Raw genomic sequence first — 20965 nt, 5'->3', positions numbered from 1 at the left:
AGGCTTCTCTGACACAAAGCACTCTACTGAGTGCAGAATACCTTTGTTGTGTTTACAAAATTGTGCAGCAGTTCATGAAGTATGAGAAGAAGCTGAGATCAGACATTCTTTATATTTCTGTTGGACAATATTGTTATCCAGTAGGATGGTTATGCAACATTAATAGAAGAGCAAAGGGGATTACGGATAAAGCATCATATGCTCTGCTTTCACATAATAGCAAAAACTTAGGGTCCCCCCACAGTCAGTGAGGGGTCTCTAAAGCTGGACATACAACTTTTGTAGGGCAGACACAATACATAACTGGACTCAAGCATGGATTCATGTACAAACTGTGATACACTGCTAGGAGCTGAAGCTTCCTTTTAACTGGAACACTGCATCAAACTGAGGTGCACATGGAGTTTCTACAACAACTCACTGCACAGTGTCTGAGTCTGTATTGTCAGCAGTCCTTCATCTCCAGTTCTGCAGCCTGCCCTCCACACTGAGGGTGCACTTATAACTTTTCATCTGCACACTGCCAGCTGCAGAATGATCTTCATTCTGGTTTCACAAGTGCTGTTTTTCTCACCTGGCACTACTGAATTCAGAAACAATGTTATGCTGAGTTTCTCCTAAAAAGTGATTGCCATCAATTCTTAAATCATACTGTTCTCATCCCACTTCTCATTCTTTAGCCTTGTAATTTTAGCCTGTAACTCTACACAAAGATCACATCATTCAAGATCTGGTAATGTTTATCCTGTAACTTCATACTTGAATAGAACCTTGTAGATAACAAGCAGGTAATAGTTATTTTAATGCACAATAAATATTACACAATAAAATATATGCACAAATATATCACGTAAAACACTATTTAGTCTGCAGCACCCACATGTGATCCATTTGGTGTAAACAGTATCATAAGCTACCAGTGAGGATCTTGAGAAAGTCTGCATGAAAAATATAACGGTACCAGGGAGAATGCAAGACGACATTGGGTATTTTTCTCATTACCATTGTCATTGTAATTGTGACCAATACCCTTACTGGAGAGAGTTTTTGTCTGAGGATTCTTTCCTTCCTCTTACCAGTTGGTGGCTGAGGAGTGACATTCCCTGTTTTTCTCTCTCTCTTTTTCTCTTTGCTTTTCTAAGATAGATTTCAAGTAAAGTTAGGTCATTGACTGTGGACTGCACTACTAAAGCATGTTCATGTCAGCTTCTCTTAATACTCTAAGGAACACCTGTTCCTTAGAACAGGTGACGAGGTGGCGAGGTTAGAATGCCTCAGTGAAAACCCTACTGAAATGCTTTGCTGAAAACAAACTTCTTATTCTGTGTTTTTTGTACCATTTGAATGCACAGAATAATGGAGCAGGAAAGGAAGGCCTCAACATCAGGCAAACTTTTTTCTGTGGTTTTCTGGCTTAATTAGTTCTCAATCCATATGCCACTGAAAAAAAGACACTACTCACATTCTCAAAACAAACCCTATGATGTTAATTGGCCTCAGGGGATTATTGGCACAAACCAAGGTATGGGCATTTTTTTGTACTTAAATTATTTTGAGATTTTTGTCTACTCTTTCTAGTATCTTGTGATACTAATCTTTGGACATAACATCCCTACATTATTTGTCTTAGTAGGAAACAACACATAGCAGACATAACATTAAACCATAGAAAGAAGGCAAAAGGGTTCCTTGAGGCAATCTATATTCCTTGTAACTACAGCTGACTAATATTTCATATCAGGCCTCAGATAAAGGTAATTGAGGTCTCATAAAAGTCACTCCTTTTAATTCTGAAAGTAAAATCATAGTGCCCATGGTGTAACAACTAAAATCTGTAGTGATTCCTGAATATTAAAGTTTCAGTTTTCAAACAGAGACAACTCAAACCTGTAATTATTATATGGCACTGTATTTTAAAGATTCAGACAGAGTAAGACTCCAAGATTAACTCAAGCAAATCTTCAATATTCAGACAAAAAACTGAAAGTAGAAGGGATTAAATATTACAACCTTATGACTGTATTTATAAAAATGCTATGTTTTAAGAGAAAGAAACAGAAATTATCAAAAACATCAAATAACTATTGTATTAATACATTGTATAAAATGAAAAACAGCCTATAGACATAACATAGCCTTTAAATAAAGAATTCTGAAATACAGTGGATCCTGAATGCATGAACATCCTTATTTCTGTCTGAAGATTCAGAGACTCAGCTACTGATGTTATGTAAGATTTCTTCTTCATGAGCAACTCTTAAATGAGAGCTCTCTCTGCCTAAACTCTAGCTAAAAATGAACAGCAATTTTCAGACTTAGTTTGACTTCTTAAAGGTGAACTCAAATCCAGATTTAATGCTACAGAGACTTTAAAGAAAACAATGAATATCAGATCTCAAGGGTCTCACAGAAATCTCTAATCCCATTCACACTAACATTTCAATCTCACTGGAAATTAACTCAATGCAACAACATGACAGAGTATATTAATTACAATTGATGACTTTGCAATGAATACTAACTAAACTATTAAAAAGCAATAGATTATTAAATGGTGTCAGCATTTTATTATAGCACCCTACCAATTATTCAAGTAGTATTTAATATAACAACTGAATATGATAAATTAATGTGATATTAATGTGAATACCAGTGAGCAATACCTCGGTGAAGATTTTACTCAAATACTGCATTAATGCATTATTAAAAGTCAAGTGTCATATAAAATTTAATAAAGGAGCAACACCATTTAAATTTGAAATGAAAATACATAGGAGTGCTTTCTTTTCAGCTTTATCATTTATGTTTTTTACAGCTTGATTTAGGAATTCTGTACAGTTGAAATTACTCATTTGGGACAGGAAATAATGCAGGTTAAAACCCAAACCAAACAAAAAAGACCCAGCACTCAAAACTAAGGTTATTCTTTTATATGTTGTGTTTGAACTCTGTTCAATCCTTACCATGAAAGGCTAGCCTGAGCTGAATATAGTGTACACTGTGTAGTGTGTAGTGCACAAATAATATTTTCATTTTATGTCATACATAGGTAAAATTACACATTTTCTTAAAGAGATAGTGAGCAGGGAAAGTGTAGACAAGCAGACAAAAGCAACTTGCAAATCAAATAATATAATTGTAGAGACAATCACATAAAGGAGAGTTGAAGAACCAATTCAAATGTTTCTTCCCTCTTATGAGAGACTGGAATGTTAAGGGTTAATAACTCAAACAATAATTCATTTGCAAAAGCAGCAGGGTGCTTTGCTGAAGCCAGGTTTGCACCGTGCCAAAGGAAGGGGAGGAGAAGGAGTTTTGGATGTTGGTGGTAAAACCTCTGATATGCATAAGAGCAGCCATGGTGCAGAGAGGGTGAGCACTCATCACCAGACAATGACCACTACATACTGATCTTTGTTTAGCAACAAGCTGGCCTTTGAGCCAGACAAGAGAAAAGGCAACTGGCTCAGATGTAAAACTGAATTCCCAGGGAAGTTATTGGGACATTCACACATGGGCCTTAAGGTATTCATCCCTTCTGATAAGGCATGAAACATTAGAAAAGGTCATAAAGGTCATAAGTGTCATAAACTATCAAAGACCCTCTGAACTTTATGATGGCGAGGCTTTCCCCACCCTCAATGGATCAAGACCACAATCATAATTTTGAGCAATGGACATCTAAGTTGCAATAGTCTTATTGATGGATCCTCGTGCACTGATAACTTTTCTCTCCACTATCTACTTTTATTGTTTTCTTTTTTTTCTTTCCTGATATATTTTCTTAAATTATGTTTTTTTATATTTTCATTGATTATAACAACAGTGGCCACATACCCTTTTCCATTGCAACCAAACTGCTGTAAAATAAACCTGCCACATAACCACACACACACATAGAGATTAATAGATAGATATAATAGATAGATATATTTTAGTAATTCAGTGTCATTTCACTCTAATCTTGAGAATTCTTGTTGTTTTGCTCACACACCACCCAGAGTCAATCAAGCTACCTTCCCCTAAACACACTGGCCAGACCAGAACATGATATAATTGTAACATCAGACAGGATCCCTTGGATGTGGTGGAGTAATCAGTGTGGTTCAAAGATATTTAGGGTTTTCTGGTGTGACCTGGACTTACTGAAAGGTTTTCTGTGGGAGAAAGTCAACGTCAGAGAGGGTTGTGAGGAGAAGGACATTGACTCTCAGTGGGTTACTGAAGGGTACAAGTACCAAGAGCAAGTCAGATGGTGACTGTATTTCTGAAATCATAATGATAATTTCTTTCCCCTTTTCCACCTTTTTAGAGGATTACTGCAAATGATAAAGTCACATTTCAGAAAATATTAAGGAAGTAATTTCAGTGTACATCAGATGCATTCATTTGACACTGCAGTGTAAACTCCCTCCTCTGCCTCAGCCCCTACTTCTTGTCCACCTATCTCTGGAAATATGCATACTCACAGGTATCTTGTTTTGTTAAACATTTCTGCTTTTGCACATACCTTACTCCTCACCAAGGCTAAGAAGACACAGGTAACCATACAGATCTTTTTTTTTTTTTTTCCTTTATAGAAAGATGATTTAATGACCTTGTCTTTGAATGCTATGTTTTGGCAGAGTTCCATAGTTGGCAGATGTGGGAAGTGAAGAATCTAAATTGAATCCATGTAAGCAGCTGATATTTACAGAACAAATTTTGTGTACTACATGCTAGTTTAAGCTATGTAACAAGCAATTTAGATGTGTTTTAATAGGAAAGCATCCTCTTAATTTTATTAATTTTTTTATAGATCTAAAGATTTTATAGATTTATATAGATCTATAGATTTTTAATTTTATAGAACACAGTAGGTGCTATTTCAATTATCTCCCTTCCTTCCTTCCTTCCTTCCTTCCTTCCTTCCTTCCTTCCTTCCTTCCTTCCTTCCTTCCTTCCTTCCTTCCTTCCTTCCTTCCTTCCTTCCTTCCTTCCTTCCTTCCTTCCTTCCTTCCTTCCTTCCTTCCTTCCTTCCTTCCTTCCTTCCTTCCTTCCTTCCTTCCTTCCTTCCTTCCTTCCTTCCTTCCTTCCTTCCTTCCTTCCTTCCTTCCTTCCTTCCTTCCTTCCTTCCTTCCTTCCTTCCTTCCTTCCTTCCTTCCTTCCTTCCTTCCTTCCTTCCTTCCTTCCTTCCTTCCTTCCTTCCTTCCTTCCTTCCTTCCTTCCTTCCTTCCTTTCCCTTTCCCTTTCCCTTTCCCTTTCCCTTTCCCTTTCCCTTTTTCCCTTTCCCTTTCCCTTTCCCTTTCCCTTTCCCTTTCCCTTTCCCTTTCCCTTTCCCTTTCCCTTTCCCCTCAGACTCAAAACAATTGTGTGTAAGTTGAAACAACTCCCTTATATCCTTCCTCGAGGACAGAAAAGTCTCTCCTAGCCTTGAAAATGGAAGATTTTTACCGTTTCCTATGACCTCTAATGACCTAGAGGTTCTTTTTTTTTTTTTTTTAACTTCTTTTTTCATTTTGCTTTCATGGTCTTCTGGTTCACCAGTTTGTTTGGTTTTTCAGGAATGCCTCCTTTAACCTATGAGTCTTTCAATTAATTTTCTAACAGTAACACAACTCCAAGACAGAGTATTAGAAAGCTCCTGAATAGTTTGACTTAAAGCAAACTCTAAAGTAAGGAAAGTATGATTAAAAGCATAGTCTTGGTTTGTTAGATGAGATTAGAAAATCTGCCTTAATAATAGATTTCCTGAAAATAGAATGTGGATCCTGTTTAAAAGGTTAGTGATGACAATATGATAACATCAGAAATCTGATTTTGACAGTCTCCTTTAGGTGGACATTAGCCTCAGAATCAGGGGCTTCAATAGTCTTCAATAAGAATTTGTTCCACCATTATTCATCAAACTTCTGAGACTCACACAGCTTTGTGGATACGCAGAGGTGCATGACTGCCTTGAAGCTGTACTCTTGGATCTGTGCTCTAGGGGGACTACTTGCTAAAAGCTGGGGTTTGTCCTCAGGAAGAAGTAGTCAGCTGTGAAATGTAAATGAAACTATAATAGAACTGTGCAATTATAGGTAGACGAGAAAAGAGTTATTGCTGGAAGGAAAAGTGGTAAGAATATGTATCCACGATTAGATAGTTTTGTCTTCATGGTGGTAAGTAAAAAGGTATATATTTTTAAAGGTATATATAACATTTGCAATTATGGAAAGCAAATGGCATAATGGGTATAAATTATATATGTAGAAGTGGTGTCAGCAACCCATCACAACCATCATTACTAACAAAATGCATGCTTTTGAATGATTTTCTGGAAAACACTGGAATAATAATTAAAGCAATAATAACAACAAAATAACAAATAATAACACTGGATAAAATATCAACAAATGAAGGGGACGAAAGCTGTTTCCTGGTTGCAAATCTCAACTAGACTAAAGATAATCAGAAGAAACTTTTCTCTACTCTAGTAGCTTGTTTTTCACCTACACCCACAATGCAAACCCAGTAATTTTAAATTATAAGCATATTATCCAGAAGTAGATCTGGAAAATTAAATTATTACACATTGTCAAACACACCAATTACAGCAGCACACCAGATGATAAGGTTAACATCCTTACAGGTCAAAAGTTATTTCAGAACAGTTAAAACCCAAATATTTACATCAATATTCTCAAATAAAAAGATATGGGCTAGTGACATTTCAAGATATTATGCATGCTTATATTCCAGGTAGCCATTGCTAAAAAGATATTTTTCCCTTGACATTTTCTATAGACATGTGCTCATTACTCAATTCTGTGCATCGTACAAAATAGAAAAGTAGCAGAGTTCCCCTTAATGTCACATTCCTCTCAATTACTGTGAATTTTGAGGAGAGGGGTAAAAAAGAACACTGTAAATGTACATTGAGACAACATATCTCAAAGAACAGCTATATACAGTTAGACTTTTTTTTTTTTTTTTCCATTCAAAATACTGTCCATATCCTTTATACTGTGGGAAACTGCAGAAAAAACTAACTGTAGCATATGTGCTGCAGTGAGTCACTAGCTCAGTAAAAATCATGTGATAGTTCTCCCAAATGCAGTTACCATGTCTGGAAAGATGAGAGGCAGTACTGTTGTGTAAAAAAGAGTAAAGTGTCTCATCTGTAGTTATCAGCTATGAGAACAATTGTCAGGGAATCCGCCATTGTTATTTGAGTGTTTTGAGGAAGCTCTGAGAGAAAATGAGATTTTTTTATGGATGACCCCACTACCTTCTTATAAACAGTTTAAGAATGAGAAACTCTCTGTGAGGAGACTGGCAGTCCCAGTGTTCCCACACTTGGTATATAGAGGTGGAAGGACAGCATGTTCTTGAAAAGCCACATCCTGTCAATGTAAACTGAAAATTCATTAGACAGGTAGGGGATTTGCTTCTGTAGGAAAAGTGCCCCTTAAAAGAAGAAAAAAAAAAGAAAAAGTTTAGTCTTCTGAGATGGGGGAAATTTGACACCACCTTGGGTTATTATAATATGTGCTCTTTAAACAGTGCAAAGGGAGTCAGCCCTAAGGGCCTGGACCTTCTGCACACTTTTTAACAGTAAAGCTCTTTTCCTCAAATAGTAACAAGTAAGTGGCTGTAGGCACAAACTGCTTTCTAGTCAAGGGACAGATCCAGAGTGAGGACACATTTAGAAACGGGGTGACGACTCAAAGGGAAACCCTAGCTGGTCTCTTCAAAACTCTGGGGTCAGGTGGAATAGTATGCAAAACAACTTGAAGTGCATAGCTGAGCTACACAAAATCATTCTAATTGAAAAGACAAAAGAGTGAATGGTTGACACAAGGAAATAAGATTTACAAGTCCACCTGTTTATGAATATGAATTCGATTTTGCAGTTAGACTTGGTGGTGTATTTTGTTGTGAAAAGGAGGATTCTTATTGCAGAAGAGAGTATGCTGCTTTATTCTGAGAGCCTTCCAGGCAAACAGATAAAGAAATCCAGGGGAAGACCATCTACCTGCACAGCATGGAGAGAAGGACACTGAAAGTTATGATAATATTGCTCATATGTCATGGTTTAATTTTGGTGTAATGCCAGCGCCCCCATGAAAATATACTTTTTCTAAATGAGTGTTGTGAGATGTGATTAGGAACAGAGTAGAGTAGGCTTAAGTTTAAAAACAAAGGGAAAAACTTTATTAAACTACTATTACTATAATAAAAGATATACAGAGAATTTAGGATGAAAACCTTCTAAAACATTCTTCCTTTTTTTACTTAAACTTTAACAAACGACAGTGAGACATAATTTGGACCTTCAATTAAGTTACTACCTTCTAGATAATTAATACTCAGTTCATCAGGGGAGAAAGGAGTCTCTTGTACCATAGAGCCCCCCAGGAAAGACAGTTGCAACCCTTTGTGTTTCTATGCTACACATGGCACTGCCTGGAGAAAATCTGCCAGTGTGACACTCTCTTTTCTATGTCACAGTGCTCTCACTACTATGCATGGACTGAAACTGTTTATAGGGTTTCTTTAAGGATACTTTGTTAAGAATAATAGCTTCGTTTCTTATTTTCGGAACAACAGTCTCCTCCATTTTCTCCTCCCCTGGGGCCGAGGGTCTCGAGAACAGAGATTATCTTTTTCTTGAAGACAGAGGGCACTACCCTCCTCAACTTTTCTTTGTTCGCTCTACTTCTGCATTTGCAGTTGCTGAAGTAGGTCACTCTTACTCCTGCACTTTCTTGGTCCAAGTCATTGCATCCCCTTAAAAAATGCAGTCTCTGTGTTGCAGGAGAGATTGGTTTAGTCTATGGCTATACAAGAAAAGTCTAGCTAAAAGCTGCTCCATCATTTCCTCCTACTTAGGATTTCTTCTTCTAACATCTTAGGTCTCAGACTGTCTCTTTTCTCTTTCAAATTGAGGAGGAGTAATATTTTACAAAGCTTTCATTTCTTAGGAAAGGATTAAAAGTCTCAGACTCCATGGACAGCTGAAATCTCAGCCCAGAGCTCCAACTCCTACGGCTGGGCACCTTCCCCCCTTTCTCCTTCTCCTTCTCCTTTGCCGGCGTACAGCTGGCACAATATCCATTTCTTTTAGTCTCTCACTCTCTCTGGGGGGGGGAACAAAGACATCTCAGATTTTCTCCACCCTTCTGTCTGCAGGGGCCAGCCCTGTTCCAGTCCCTTCACACCCTGGGCCTACCTCTCCCAGGCCACATGGCTTTCCCTCCCCCACCCAGCCTGAGGCTGGGCAGGGGAGAGTCTGCACTCCACACTGACCAGAACCAAAGAGACAGTTCCCCTGGGAGTTCTCTGCTTTTAACCCACTGTGTTCTCAGAAGTGTGTCCAATGCTTTCAGTAGTCACTCCAAGTGCTAATAATCCAAACTTGACCACTGATTGGTTTGACCCCAACTTCCTGAAAAAATTCACTTCCTTGTCAAACCATGACATCATGCAAGACTCAAAGTCTTAAATTAAGAATGATAGCATCATGATGTTAGGCTAACTAGACCTCCCAAGCTCTGCTTTTCGTTAACCTGGAAAATAAATCTTCAAAGAAGATGAAAGGGTGAAAAGATACAAATAGTTCTCTGATCAGGAAAATTGAACAACATGTTTGAGATAACCCTAGAGGAAGGATTTGATATTTACTTGGATGGAGAAGGGCAAGACTTTTGGAAACCCTATTGGTTTGTTGTTTTTTTCAACAGCAGATGAAACTGAATACAACTTTTATGATACAAATCAGCATGTGCTCCTGTAAATGTTTAGTTTATAAATTAAGTACAATTAAATTTGAAGAGCTTTGTAATGGTTCAGGGCAAAAACCCTGAAGGGGTTCCTCTAGAAAGCAGATTCAATCAACCCCTCTCCCATCCGGTTTGGGAAAAACACCTCCTTGGAGAAAAGTGGAAAAAACTGTTTATTAAACAATAAAACCTAAACAATATTAAAAAAATAAAACCTCTTGCTGCTCCAAAAAGGAGACCAACTCAGAAAGTCCCCTCCATTGTAGCTCAGCTCACTCAGTCTGTTATCAGTTCCTCTGGTGCTGGAAATGCCAAGGCCCAGGCCTGGCCAGGTGGGCTGCAGGTGTGAGTTGCCACTGCTCTACTGGTGTTCAGTCCAGTCCAGAGCAGGTTTAAACAGGTCCAAAGAAAAGGAAAAAACCCCACAGTCCAGGGAGCTTCTTTGCCTCAGCTAGCTAAAACTAAAAGCAAAGGAGAGGTCTGTCCCACTGTCTGTCCATCCGCAGACAACACAGTTCAAGAGCAGGAATGTGGAGTAGTGAGTGCAGTTTTCTGAAAACTCTGCACTTCTTCTCTCCCCTTCTTCACTCTCGGAACAAGTCTTAAAGGTGCAAAACTTATTATTCAGCACAAACAGAACAGACAACTGGGGATACAAGCATCATATAGTCAACCCAGGACAGGTTTTCATCCTGAATCTGATTAAAAGTATCACGAAAGACTGTATTACCATATGTCATAGAAGGACTTGAAAATCCTTGTTGATGTTTATATATTGTGTATGAGAGTTTGGTCAGTGTAGAAATGACAATTAGGAAGTAAAAATCAAGAAACTACTGAACCTAGTAATGTACTTATGAATTTGTGCCACTGAATTGAGACTAGATTTAATTTCAAATGTAGATTCCAAATCCAGCAGATTGCAGGACAAGGCATTGCTTTTCACTCTTCTGAGAAAGAAGAAGTCTTTGTGTGAACTCCTTTTCAGGGTAAGAGGATATCTTCACCCTTAATGTCTTAGGTGCCAATGGCAACAAGAAAAGGGACTTCTGTAAACCCTCTTAGTGTTAAGAAAAAAATCACTTATAAAAGCAGCTATGAAGGCCACTGAGTATGTCTTTCCTCCTCAGTTTCATTAAGCTACCTAGCAAAGTTTATTTCCTTGCATTTTTCTTAGTTGCATTATATATATCTTTAGCTTGCTACACTACAAGAGATCAAATGGAGACATAGGTTGAGTTAAAAGATTTATTTAGATAATCTCATTTTAGAGAAGTGCCACTTGTCTTTGGATGCTTTATGAAAGGTTTTACTAATCAGTTAGAAAGTGGTATCTTATACATTGATTTAGTGACGTAAGTGTCTCAGGGCCAGTCAACAAATTTGCTAAAACTAAAGATAAGAACAAAAAAAGGAAATGTTGGGCTCTCTGTAAATAAACTCAATTTCAATATAAATGGCAGACATATCACATATGCATAAGATTAGATGTGTATCACTAAAATATGCTTGGGAGAACATATAGGCATATCTGTGTCTGGCACAGTAAGTGGTTACATTAGTTCTATAAATTCACAGCTAATTCAGTGGTTGATACTTCATTAAACTAATTATTGATACTTTGATAATGTTTGCAACTTTTCAATGTGTCATTTACTTTATGAGGATAACCAAGTGAGCATTTTCAAGATATCGGGTATGAATCTCTTACTACTATAGATACTGTAGGAAAGGCCTTCTAAAGGTTAACAAAATTTACAAAAACATGCATCATATAGAATGTCTCTTTTCTTCAGCACAAGATAACAATATTTCTGCAGATGACTAAAATTTTATGATTATCTAAAATAAACTAAACATGTTTGAGTGGAACACAGAGAAACTCCATAGAAAGAGAGAAACCCCAAACAAACCAAACAAACAAATGAACAAACAAAAAAAAAAACAAACCAAGCAAATATCTCAGGGCTGAAAACAGACTAAGACTTAAATCTAGAATTTTCAAATAAATGGCAAACTCCATATTATTTTGGTTTCTCTCTCATCTGTAACATTCTTTCATCGTGTGATGAATAACTCAATTTTAAAACAAAATTTGAAATACTTTACGTTTCCCTATGTATCTTACATGCATATACAAGGTAGGTGACTTTTTCAGATATAAAGATCCACCTTTTTATAATGAATAGAAGAAAGAAGCTGAAGCTGAGTTTCTCCCTTCATGAAATAAAATCTTATTTAAAACAAGAACCCTCTTAAGGAAATTCATTTAGAGGTGTATGGTAGTATTTGACTTTTCAGAAGCATTATGTCAATAGCAGCTAATGAGATTCACTTGACATGGGGGAGATAAAACCATCTCACAAATACAGCAACTGCACAAATTTCATAATATACAGTCCCAGAGCTTTTCCAAGAAAAGAGCTGTTCACTCAATCTGAGCTCATAGCTACTGATGTTCAACAGCAGCACACTAATTTAAAAAAATAAAGTTTAAAAACGCTGTGATGCATTTTATAAACTAAGAATTCCAAAAGCTTAGAATTAAAAGAATAACAACACAATATGAAAAAAAGATCCTTAAAACCAGTTGCAGGGCTCTAATAGGGTATTTTCACCTAAAAGCTCTAAACATTGTTTCTCCCCCAAAAGACAAAGTATGAAATTTATAACTTGACTGTGTCAAACATAAAGTTTAATAATTGCTTTTATATTTTATCTCACATGACATTTTGATCTTATTTGCTGGCATCATTCTAATTATTCCTCTGTATTTTTTGTTCTCTGTATAAAAGAGACATGCATTACTTATATCTCGCACTGACTTAGAAGTTTTTACAGCTTGGGGATCAACTGTTTCAACCCAAGCACTTTGCTCTTTGCCCAGTATTCTGACACATGTCATGTGCTATTAACGATTTGATGAATGAAATGAAAGCATGTGACCACCTACCCACACACCTTGGCAGAGGTGCACTCCATACACGCCGACCACCTCCAAGGCAGGTGAGTTTGTTAGCACCTTCCAGGCGATACCCAGGGAAACAGGAAAAGATCAAGGAATCTCCAACACCAAAATGAAAACCAATTCGCCTACTGAAGGCAGGAACACCAGGATCATCACATGGCTCCAGGTCGTATTCTGCAGACAATAAAACATAATATGTTATTATCTGGACAAATTGTCCACATGGAAAAAAGGAAGCTTACCAAATTGCCTGCATTGTGTGAGCATGGAACAGCTGGAAAACGTATTTTAGAGTTATGTTCTCTACTAAAACCCAATACTGTTTCTATAAGTCTATTATGCCTATATATACAGTAATTATGTATTTAATATGTCCTACCCATACCACATCTATTTTTCTAATTTTAAGAGCTGTAATCAGCTTGTACTGTAAGTGATTTACTATAATTTTGTTTAATTATTTCCTTTGTGTATAATTCTAATTCCTTTTCATCTGAACTCCCAAACAGCTTTAGAAGTGAGCCTTACAGTTGAAGGAAATCATTATGTTATGAAGAAAATCTAATTTAAAAAGTAAACAAAAGGTTAGGTGAATGAAAGACATATGAACACATTTTCAAAAAAAGTGTGCTTTTATAACTACACATCAGGAATAATTCACGAGGAGTCAGGATAGACTAATGGGGAAAACATCAGGGCTGTTACATGGGAAGTAAGTCAAACTCAGAAAATATATGAGCTGCCCATTTCCTTATCTCCAAAGAATATGCTGTGGAAGTATCACTTTTTGTTTATCCTGTTTTTCCATATGATATTTTTCCTTAGATATCCACTATCAACTACTTTGAAAAAAGATATTGAAAGAGAACAATTTAACATCTAATGGAAAAGGTTTGATTTTTCATTCTTCAGAATATGATCCAAAAGACCCAACAGATCCCTTCTGGCAACAGATAAGAAAAAATGTTTTCTAGAACATTAACCTTGGAGGTCAGTGGAAAGTAGGGTCAATTCTACTTATTTAGAGTAAGAGACTCCATTTAGTCTGGGAAGAAAACAAACCAAAGTTTCTGAGTGAGTCTTTAAACAGCTGATCTATGGAATAAAATGAATAAATAAATCCTTCCCTTTAGTAACTGTCTTGTAGGAAAGTTCTGAATATTAGAGGCAATCTATAATCTACATCAGTTTCTGCTGGCAAATGTTGTATGTTTAGAAAACATATGATCTACTACCTCTGTTCAGTACTGCAGACACTAAGCTAGTGGCTATAGTATACCTGTAGTATACCTTCAGGCACATGGCAATTTTCATTACAAGTTTATATGTTTCATGACATTCAAAACAGGTGTTCTCACTAAACACTTCTTACTAAGAAGAAATATATGCTTATTGTGTGAAAATACAAAAACAGAATAACATATTTGTTTCACAAAGTAAATGTACCTCATAATATTTCTCAAAATGTGCATTTAATATAAATGATGGCATATGCCGGCTCTGTATGTTGTAGCAGTAGGAGATAGGACATAAACCTTCAATTGTGTTCTAAAAGTTCTGTGATCCTTATATTTTGTTACTGCACAATTTTCCCCCATGCATCCACAATATTTTGTGTGTTTTTCTACAACTTGGCTAGTGCTCTAGTCTTTTGACTTAGTGATAAACAAATTATCAAAGAAATAATATTCGTATTTACATTTCAAACTTGTAAAACTGCTAACCTCTGCTTTGGTGAGTCCAAAGTATCCAGAATAAATGCATTTTAGCATTTAATAGGAGTAAATCCAACACTATTGCTCTAATCAGTGAGGTAGTTTTTTCCTTTTTTAAATAAGCGAGCTAAATTAGATACATTACTCATAAATAGCATGATCATGTGTAAACATTGCCAATTCTCAACAAAATTTATTGGCTTTCAGTTCCTAAAAAATGATGTAGGAGAGTTGGATGTGAGTTCCTTATGTGCTCCTTCCATAAAATATACATGTGCATGTGCATTTCAACTAGCACTTGATTCATTCTTATGCATCATAGGACAAGTGGAAGCTTCAGAAAAACCCTGCCTTAGCCTCAGAACTCCACAGCATTTTCAATTTAAGGACTTACTCTGGTCCACAAGTTCTAATGATGGTAAATCAAGTCTATTTATAAAAAAAATTAAGAGATAACTGACCAAAGATCCTAATCAGAATTACTACGCAGTATGTAACTAAAGAACTACTAGATACAGCCTAGCATAAAACAGTGCACTATTTCAGGGTACCTACAATTAAAGCTAGCAAAAGAAACAGTATTGCAACTTACCACTGAAATGACAATATTGTACACAGATTTCTTCATTTAACCCCTGGGGAGTAACTGTAAAATAGACATCCCTACTCATGGGAGAAACTCCACACATTTCCAGGATCATGTACAGAGGACTTCTGCTTTATGAAAGTCTGGTGTGGCTTTTCTAGTTTGTAAGTGAGGTGTCTGTCAGTATGAAGTCCAGGTGACCATCCAGATCTCACTTCAAAAGTAACATGTTTATTGGCAGCTGGGAGGTGCCAGAGTACTGGCCATTTTGGCTGTGGTGCCAAAATAACTCTCTACAAGGCAGCTCATCCTGTTTGAGTTACCTGACCAGCTAACAACAACAAATCAGTTCTTGTTGGGAGATGAGATGCCCTGCTGCAATATGCACATCTGTAATTCTGCTTCCTAGTAATGGAGATAGGCAAAAGAAAATAGTGAGAAATGTATATTTGATGTCATCTAGTTTTAGAAGACTGTAAATAAGAAGCAGAAACAAATGTTTCACGTATCATAAAGAGATAATTTGCAGAAATACATCAATAGATAATACGTGTTTCATTTCATCTTTATATACACATTTTCCATTTCAAAATCAGTCTTTAATTTAGAGTCCTTTGTGAATCTGAGTTAGCATACCACTGCTTTTTTAAAGTTTCTATACTTTAAAACAAGTTAATTCCTTTCTTCTGAATCAGTACCTTCTATCTTTGTAATTTTTTCCCCTTAATTTTCTTCTAAATTTATTTTTCAACAATTTTAGTGCTTCTGTGAGAACAGGTAAAACTTAAAACAGTCAAATCACCGACATTCTTCTCAATTCTCATGGCCACCTTTTTAAACCTTAACCAGTTTTCTATGATAGTGACTATACAATGATAAAGTTTGTTTTTTTTTACTTTTTATTGTTTCATAATATTTCTGTTGTCTGCATCTGGAACAGTTTCAGATACTTAGCAGAATGGAATTCATTACCTGAAAATGTTATGTTGAAACCTTCATAAGAAATTGAAAAATCAGATATAAATCGAAGCTGTGCAGTAAAATTTCCAAAGAGGCCGGCTTTAATTGTAGGGGGTAAGACCGAGCCAGTTAATCTGGCTACTGGTTCTGTGAAGCTCCCATCTTCAGTGATGAGCAAATAGTCATGAGAGCTCTCAAGGTGAAAAGTATGAAAAACCAGCTGTACACCTTTAAAAGAATTAAAAAGGGAGGAAAGAAAAGCATTTAATAGCAAGTTTTTCTATTCCTTCATATGTAGGTGACACAGAAAGCAATTTTTATGTCACACGGAAACATTTTGAGAAAAAGTTAGAATCAAAACCTGAAATTCTGAAAATAAAGTTTGCAGAAAGCACATGAGCTCAACTGTGCTCATATGTGCAATGTGGATGCTTGTTTAGCTCACTTTAAATCAATAGTTCCTATAAGAGAATTGATGGCATTCAGTGCTGTTTTTATACAGCACTCTGAAAATTCCAATTTCTATTATTTAGGTGTTATTCAAGTTCCTGTATTTCTCTTTTACATATAATATCTACCTTGATTTCATTATTACCTAGGAGACGTACATTAATGCTTGGCTGAAATTTTGTATTTGTGTTTTATTTTTGCATTTCCTCCAACACAAATCTGACTTCTAATTCTAAGCTTCAGGGAAGTTTCCAAATACAAGAACAAAGCATACATAAGTTTTATGTACAGTCTTACATAAATACAGATTCCTATTTTCTGGAACTGATCATTTACCTGACATAATGGCTGCTTTTTCATTTGCCAACTTCTAATCCAATAATGAATTAAATTTTGACTTACAGTTCAGTTTTCAAATACAATTAATTTTCAAATACAATAAGTATGACAAATTTATAAAATTACTATGGGGAATAATATTCTTCTTAGCACATTTTCTCATATATTTTACATTTAAAATATTTTATGAGTTTAAAAAAAAAAAAAAATCAAAAAAAAAAAAACCAAAACCAAACAGTCTTTAACAAGATTTTAAAAGCAGAAACTTCCCATATATTTCTCAGTAATTTTTTTTACTCAGATATTACTTCATTGTGTATGTAACATAAGGATATATATAAGTTTTTGCTCTAATGGTTTAAGTCTAAAATCTTAGGTTACCAATACACAGATCCATTCTGTTCCTTTATGCTCAATAATAGTAAAGAGCCATCAACAAGGTCCTGACATCTTTGACTGAAAGAAATTTAGAGATATTTAACCAGTAGCTATTATTTTCCTATATTTTGTCTCTTCCACTCTTTTCAATTTTTCTAAGATTAAAACACATTGCCTCTGGCAACTTTAAAAGGAATTTTTCCTTTGAAAAATAAACACAAACTGGAAATCCCACCTATGAAGATACTTATTTTGGGAAGGTAAACTTCTTCCTCAAAGGAATGGCAGAAAGTGTTGTTTTAACTGATAAAGGACATTTTCTTTTTTAGCTATATGTGTGTGGGGTTTTTTTCCATATAGACATTATATATATACAAAACATACTAGATACTTACCCTTGCCATGGGACACCTCAATAGTCCAAGTGCAGTTTAAAGAGTTCGGGTAAAAATCAGGAAAACCTGGAGAAAGAACAGTTCCACTCTTCCCATGAATATATCCACCACATAAAGCTTAAGAAGAGAAAAAAAAGAAAATAATGCAAAAAGCCTTTCTTGTAAAAGGGTTTGAGAGAGAGAAAGAGAAAGAAAGAGAGAGAGCTCATTTTTAACTACACTTAAAATTAAAAATTGATTCAAGGATTAAAATAAGCTAATTAATCCAACATAGCAACATTAATTTTGACAACAATTTATTTTCTTCTAAAATAGTCCTTGAAAAGGAGGTTATTTTTCGCTTACAGATTCTCCGTTTAGTTAGCAGAACACAAAATTAATATTTCAGTAGTATGTAAGAAATAAGGGGATTTTTTTGTGAAGTAACACAAAAAATATCTTGCTGCTACTTTTCTTTCACTAAATATTTTGAAAGGCATACATTCAACTGCATTTTTAACAAACAAAAATACTCCAGTAAAAAGCACAATTTTTTCAGATAAGTAAAAGTTTGATGATTACTGCTATGCTCAGGGGAAAAAAGAAGTGTAATTTCCTCTTTTTCAAAGATTTAGATTGTCCCATCATAAGTAATTTATTTGGAACTGAATATTTTGGAAGACATGAGAACTATGCCAGAAAACATTTTATGTGTACTAGAATTTGCTAAACTAGGCTGTTCAAATTTGCATAGCAAATTAATTAATGTTTAAGATTTGCATGCTGAATTGCTCACAAATCTTATAAATACAGCATGACTCTGCTTTTCACTCATCTCTTGCTGTCTAGTTTTTATGCTGTTGTTTTTTTTAAATTTTAATATACTAAATATTTAAACAATAAAGCAACAAAACATTAAGATGCTTTTAGTCTTCTTCCTCACATAGTGTGATACACTTTGCCATTAACTAGATGGAAAATATACATGAAAAAATATTCAATAAACTTGCAGTATCTTTATGTAGATGTGTATATATATATACATACACTTGGTTTATAGCTTAAGTTCCTTATTTTTCATTTTTTATTAGACTAAGGTTTTTGTTAAAGTTTTTAATGCTTCTTGAATTTATGTAACTTATACATATTTGTAAGTAAAAAAAAAGGAAAGGAAATGCTTCCAGCCTGGTTTTACCCGAATATAGTTATTTCTGCATGCAAGTATGAATTAAAACACATTTGACTTAATCCACAGTAAATATATGATTGACAACAACACTTAATAATAAAAAACAGCATTACAGACATCAGGTTTACAGTGCCATATATGAACAATAATACATTCATTCAAAAATCCTTATCTTGTTCTGTAAACAATACAGAAGGAAGAAAAATAGTTGACTCTGCAACATTACTTAAAGCAGATATTAACATATTTCAAAAATCATCTACATATTTTTAACAAAATTAAAAATATGGAATTGATGTTCTTTAATTTAGCTCTCACTCAAAAATTATTTTCATGCTCCGCCTTGGCATTAGCATATTTTGAGAATGACACATTACTTAAAGGGATCTTTAACCACCTTACATTTGTACACAGGTTTATTTCTTCTTTGTTGGCATGAAACAAAGCAAGCCAAGCATTATTCTGCTAAATTAGTTTCTGAAGTTAAAATTTTGAGAACATCATTACTCTACATATGAGTGCAAAATGCTCATTTCCACTTCAGTTAAATCTGTCACATTCCAAAAATTTGGGTCACAACTTGTTGAGCCTCAAAAGGCAAATACACTAACAGAATGATTACCTAATAGAGTGTGAGTTCTATGCCATGCTTTTAGACTAGTTAATACAACAGAGTTTAATCTGTGAGGAAAAGAAGAGACTGAATGTATATTGAACCCTTGTGTGTTGCTTGCCTAGAGAACATACTCCAGAAAGACTTGACATTTTCTTATACACTTGCATGAAAGTGGGTGAAGGACCTGGGAAAAAAATCTGTTTCATTGAGTGAAAATTAACTAGATCTTCCTGAAGATCAACATTCATATGCAAACAGAATAGTTAAATATTGGTATTCTAACTCAAAAATACAACCACACATTTTATTAAAAGTAAGTGGAAAAAGAAGAGAATACTATTCAAACTTAAATTTTCTTTGCATTTGTCAATTCCTCACGGCAAAGATAACAAGGAAAGAAACCCATAAAAACAATGAAAAATTTAAAAATTTTTTGTGTCTGTACTTGTAAAGGGGGAATGGGTTGTGGTGATTACAAGGTGAGTGAGTTTGAATGCTAGATTAGCTAACTTCTGTAATAATCTTTTGGTGGTTTAGATGTTTTGAGCATGGAGGAGTTAGAAGGAGAAGACTAGTGCTCAGATTTAACAAAACACTTTAAAACAGAGTGAGAAACTGAAATACTTTGGTAAATCTAAATTTGTCCTCTGACATTCCACTGTAATCAATAAAAACCTTGGACCTGAAAAGCAAGTTAGAAATAAATTAATGTAAGTAATTCATTAAAGCAAGAGCCTTTCTTTGCTGTTGTTCTGTGGTTTCTATAAGAGGGATTTTGTAGCCACTACACAAGGATTCCATGAAGAAATTAAGTTGATTTAGTGGTTCACAAAAGCAGAACTTAGCCAAAAATCCAATTACAAAAAAGAACACAGAAATATTTGCAAATACACTTGTGCTGGGGCAGAGTTATTTTTCTTCTCAGTATGGGACTGTGTTTTGGATTTGTGCTGAGCACAGGGCTGATAATATAGAGATATTTTTGTTATTGCTGAGCAGCTTTTATACAAAGCCAAGACTTTTTCTGCTTTTCATATGTCACACTGGTGAGGAAGTTGGGGGTGAGTGGGAGATTAGGAGGAGACACAGCAGGGACAGGTGACTGCAGCTAACCCAAAGAATAACCTATACCATATGGCATCAGGCTCAGTATATAAAGTGGGGAGAAAAAGGGAAAACTGAGAAGTTCAGACTGATGACATTTGTCATCTGCTCTTCCAAAGATGGCTGAACACCTGCTGTCCTTGGGAAGCAATGAATAAATTCCTTGGTTTGCTTTGCTTTGCTTGTGTGCACAGATTTTGCTTTTCTTATTAAACTGTCTTTATCTCAACCCAGGAGTATTACCACTTTTAGCCTTCTGATTCTCTCCCTGATCCTGCTGGTGGGAGTGAGCAAGAGGCTGTGTGAGGCTTGGTTGCTGGCTGTGGTTAAACCATATATTATTCATTATAATTCAACATTATAAAAAATGTTTAATGAAAGCTCTAGACAGTTCATATCCACCAAAACAATTATTAAACTAACCAAAATTTCAAACCAAAAATATGTTAAGAATATTAATTACATTGGCTGATCATGGTCTATCTGCTTTAGTATTGAGCATCCTAAATTTTAAGCAATCATTTTGGTATGCAGTATTTA

At 35.3% G+C, this 20965-nt stretch overlaps 1 protein-coding gene across 1 annotated transcript in view; it reads right to left on the bottom strand.

Moving 5' to 3' along the window:
- The window catches only part of CSMD1 (CUB and Sushi multiple domains 1), a 1092714-nt gene that overhangs the window by 217463 nt on the left and 854286 nt on the right, over window positions 1–20965 (bottom strand). The window contains exons 19-21 of the mRNA XM_053939637.1: window positions 17538–17654; window positions 15988–16203; window positions 12700–12888 (exon numbers count right to left, since the gene is read on the bottom strand). Coding sequence (XP_053795612.1) covers window positions 12700–12888; window positions 15988–16203; window positions 17538–17654 — 522 coding nt within the window. The remainder of the gene's footprint in view (window positions 1–12699; window positions 12889–15987; window positions 16204–17537; window positions 17655–20965) is intronic.

Source organism: Vidua chalybeata, chromosome 3, assembly GCF_026979565.1.
Source record: "Vidua chalybeata isolate OUT-0048 chromosome 3, bVidCha1 merged haplotype, whole genome shotgun sequence".
Taxonomy (NCBI): domain Eukaryota; kingdom Metazoa; phylum Chordata; class Aves; order Passeriformes; family Viduidae; genus Vidua; species Vidua chalybeata.
The sequence above is the reverse complement of the archived record's forward strand: the minus strand, read 5'-3'. Positions and strand labels throughout refer to the sequence as shown.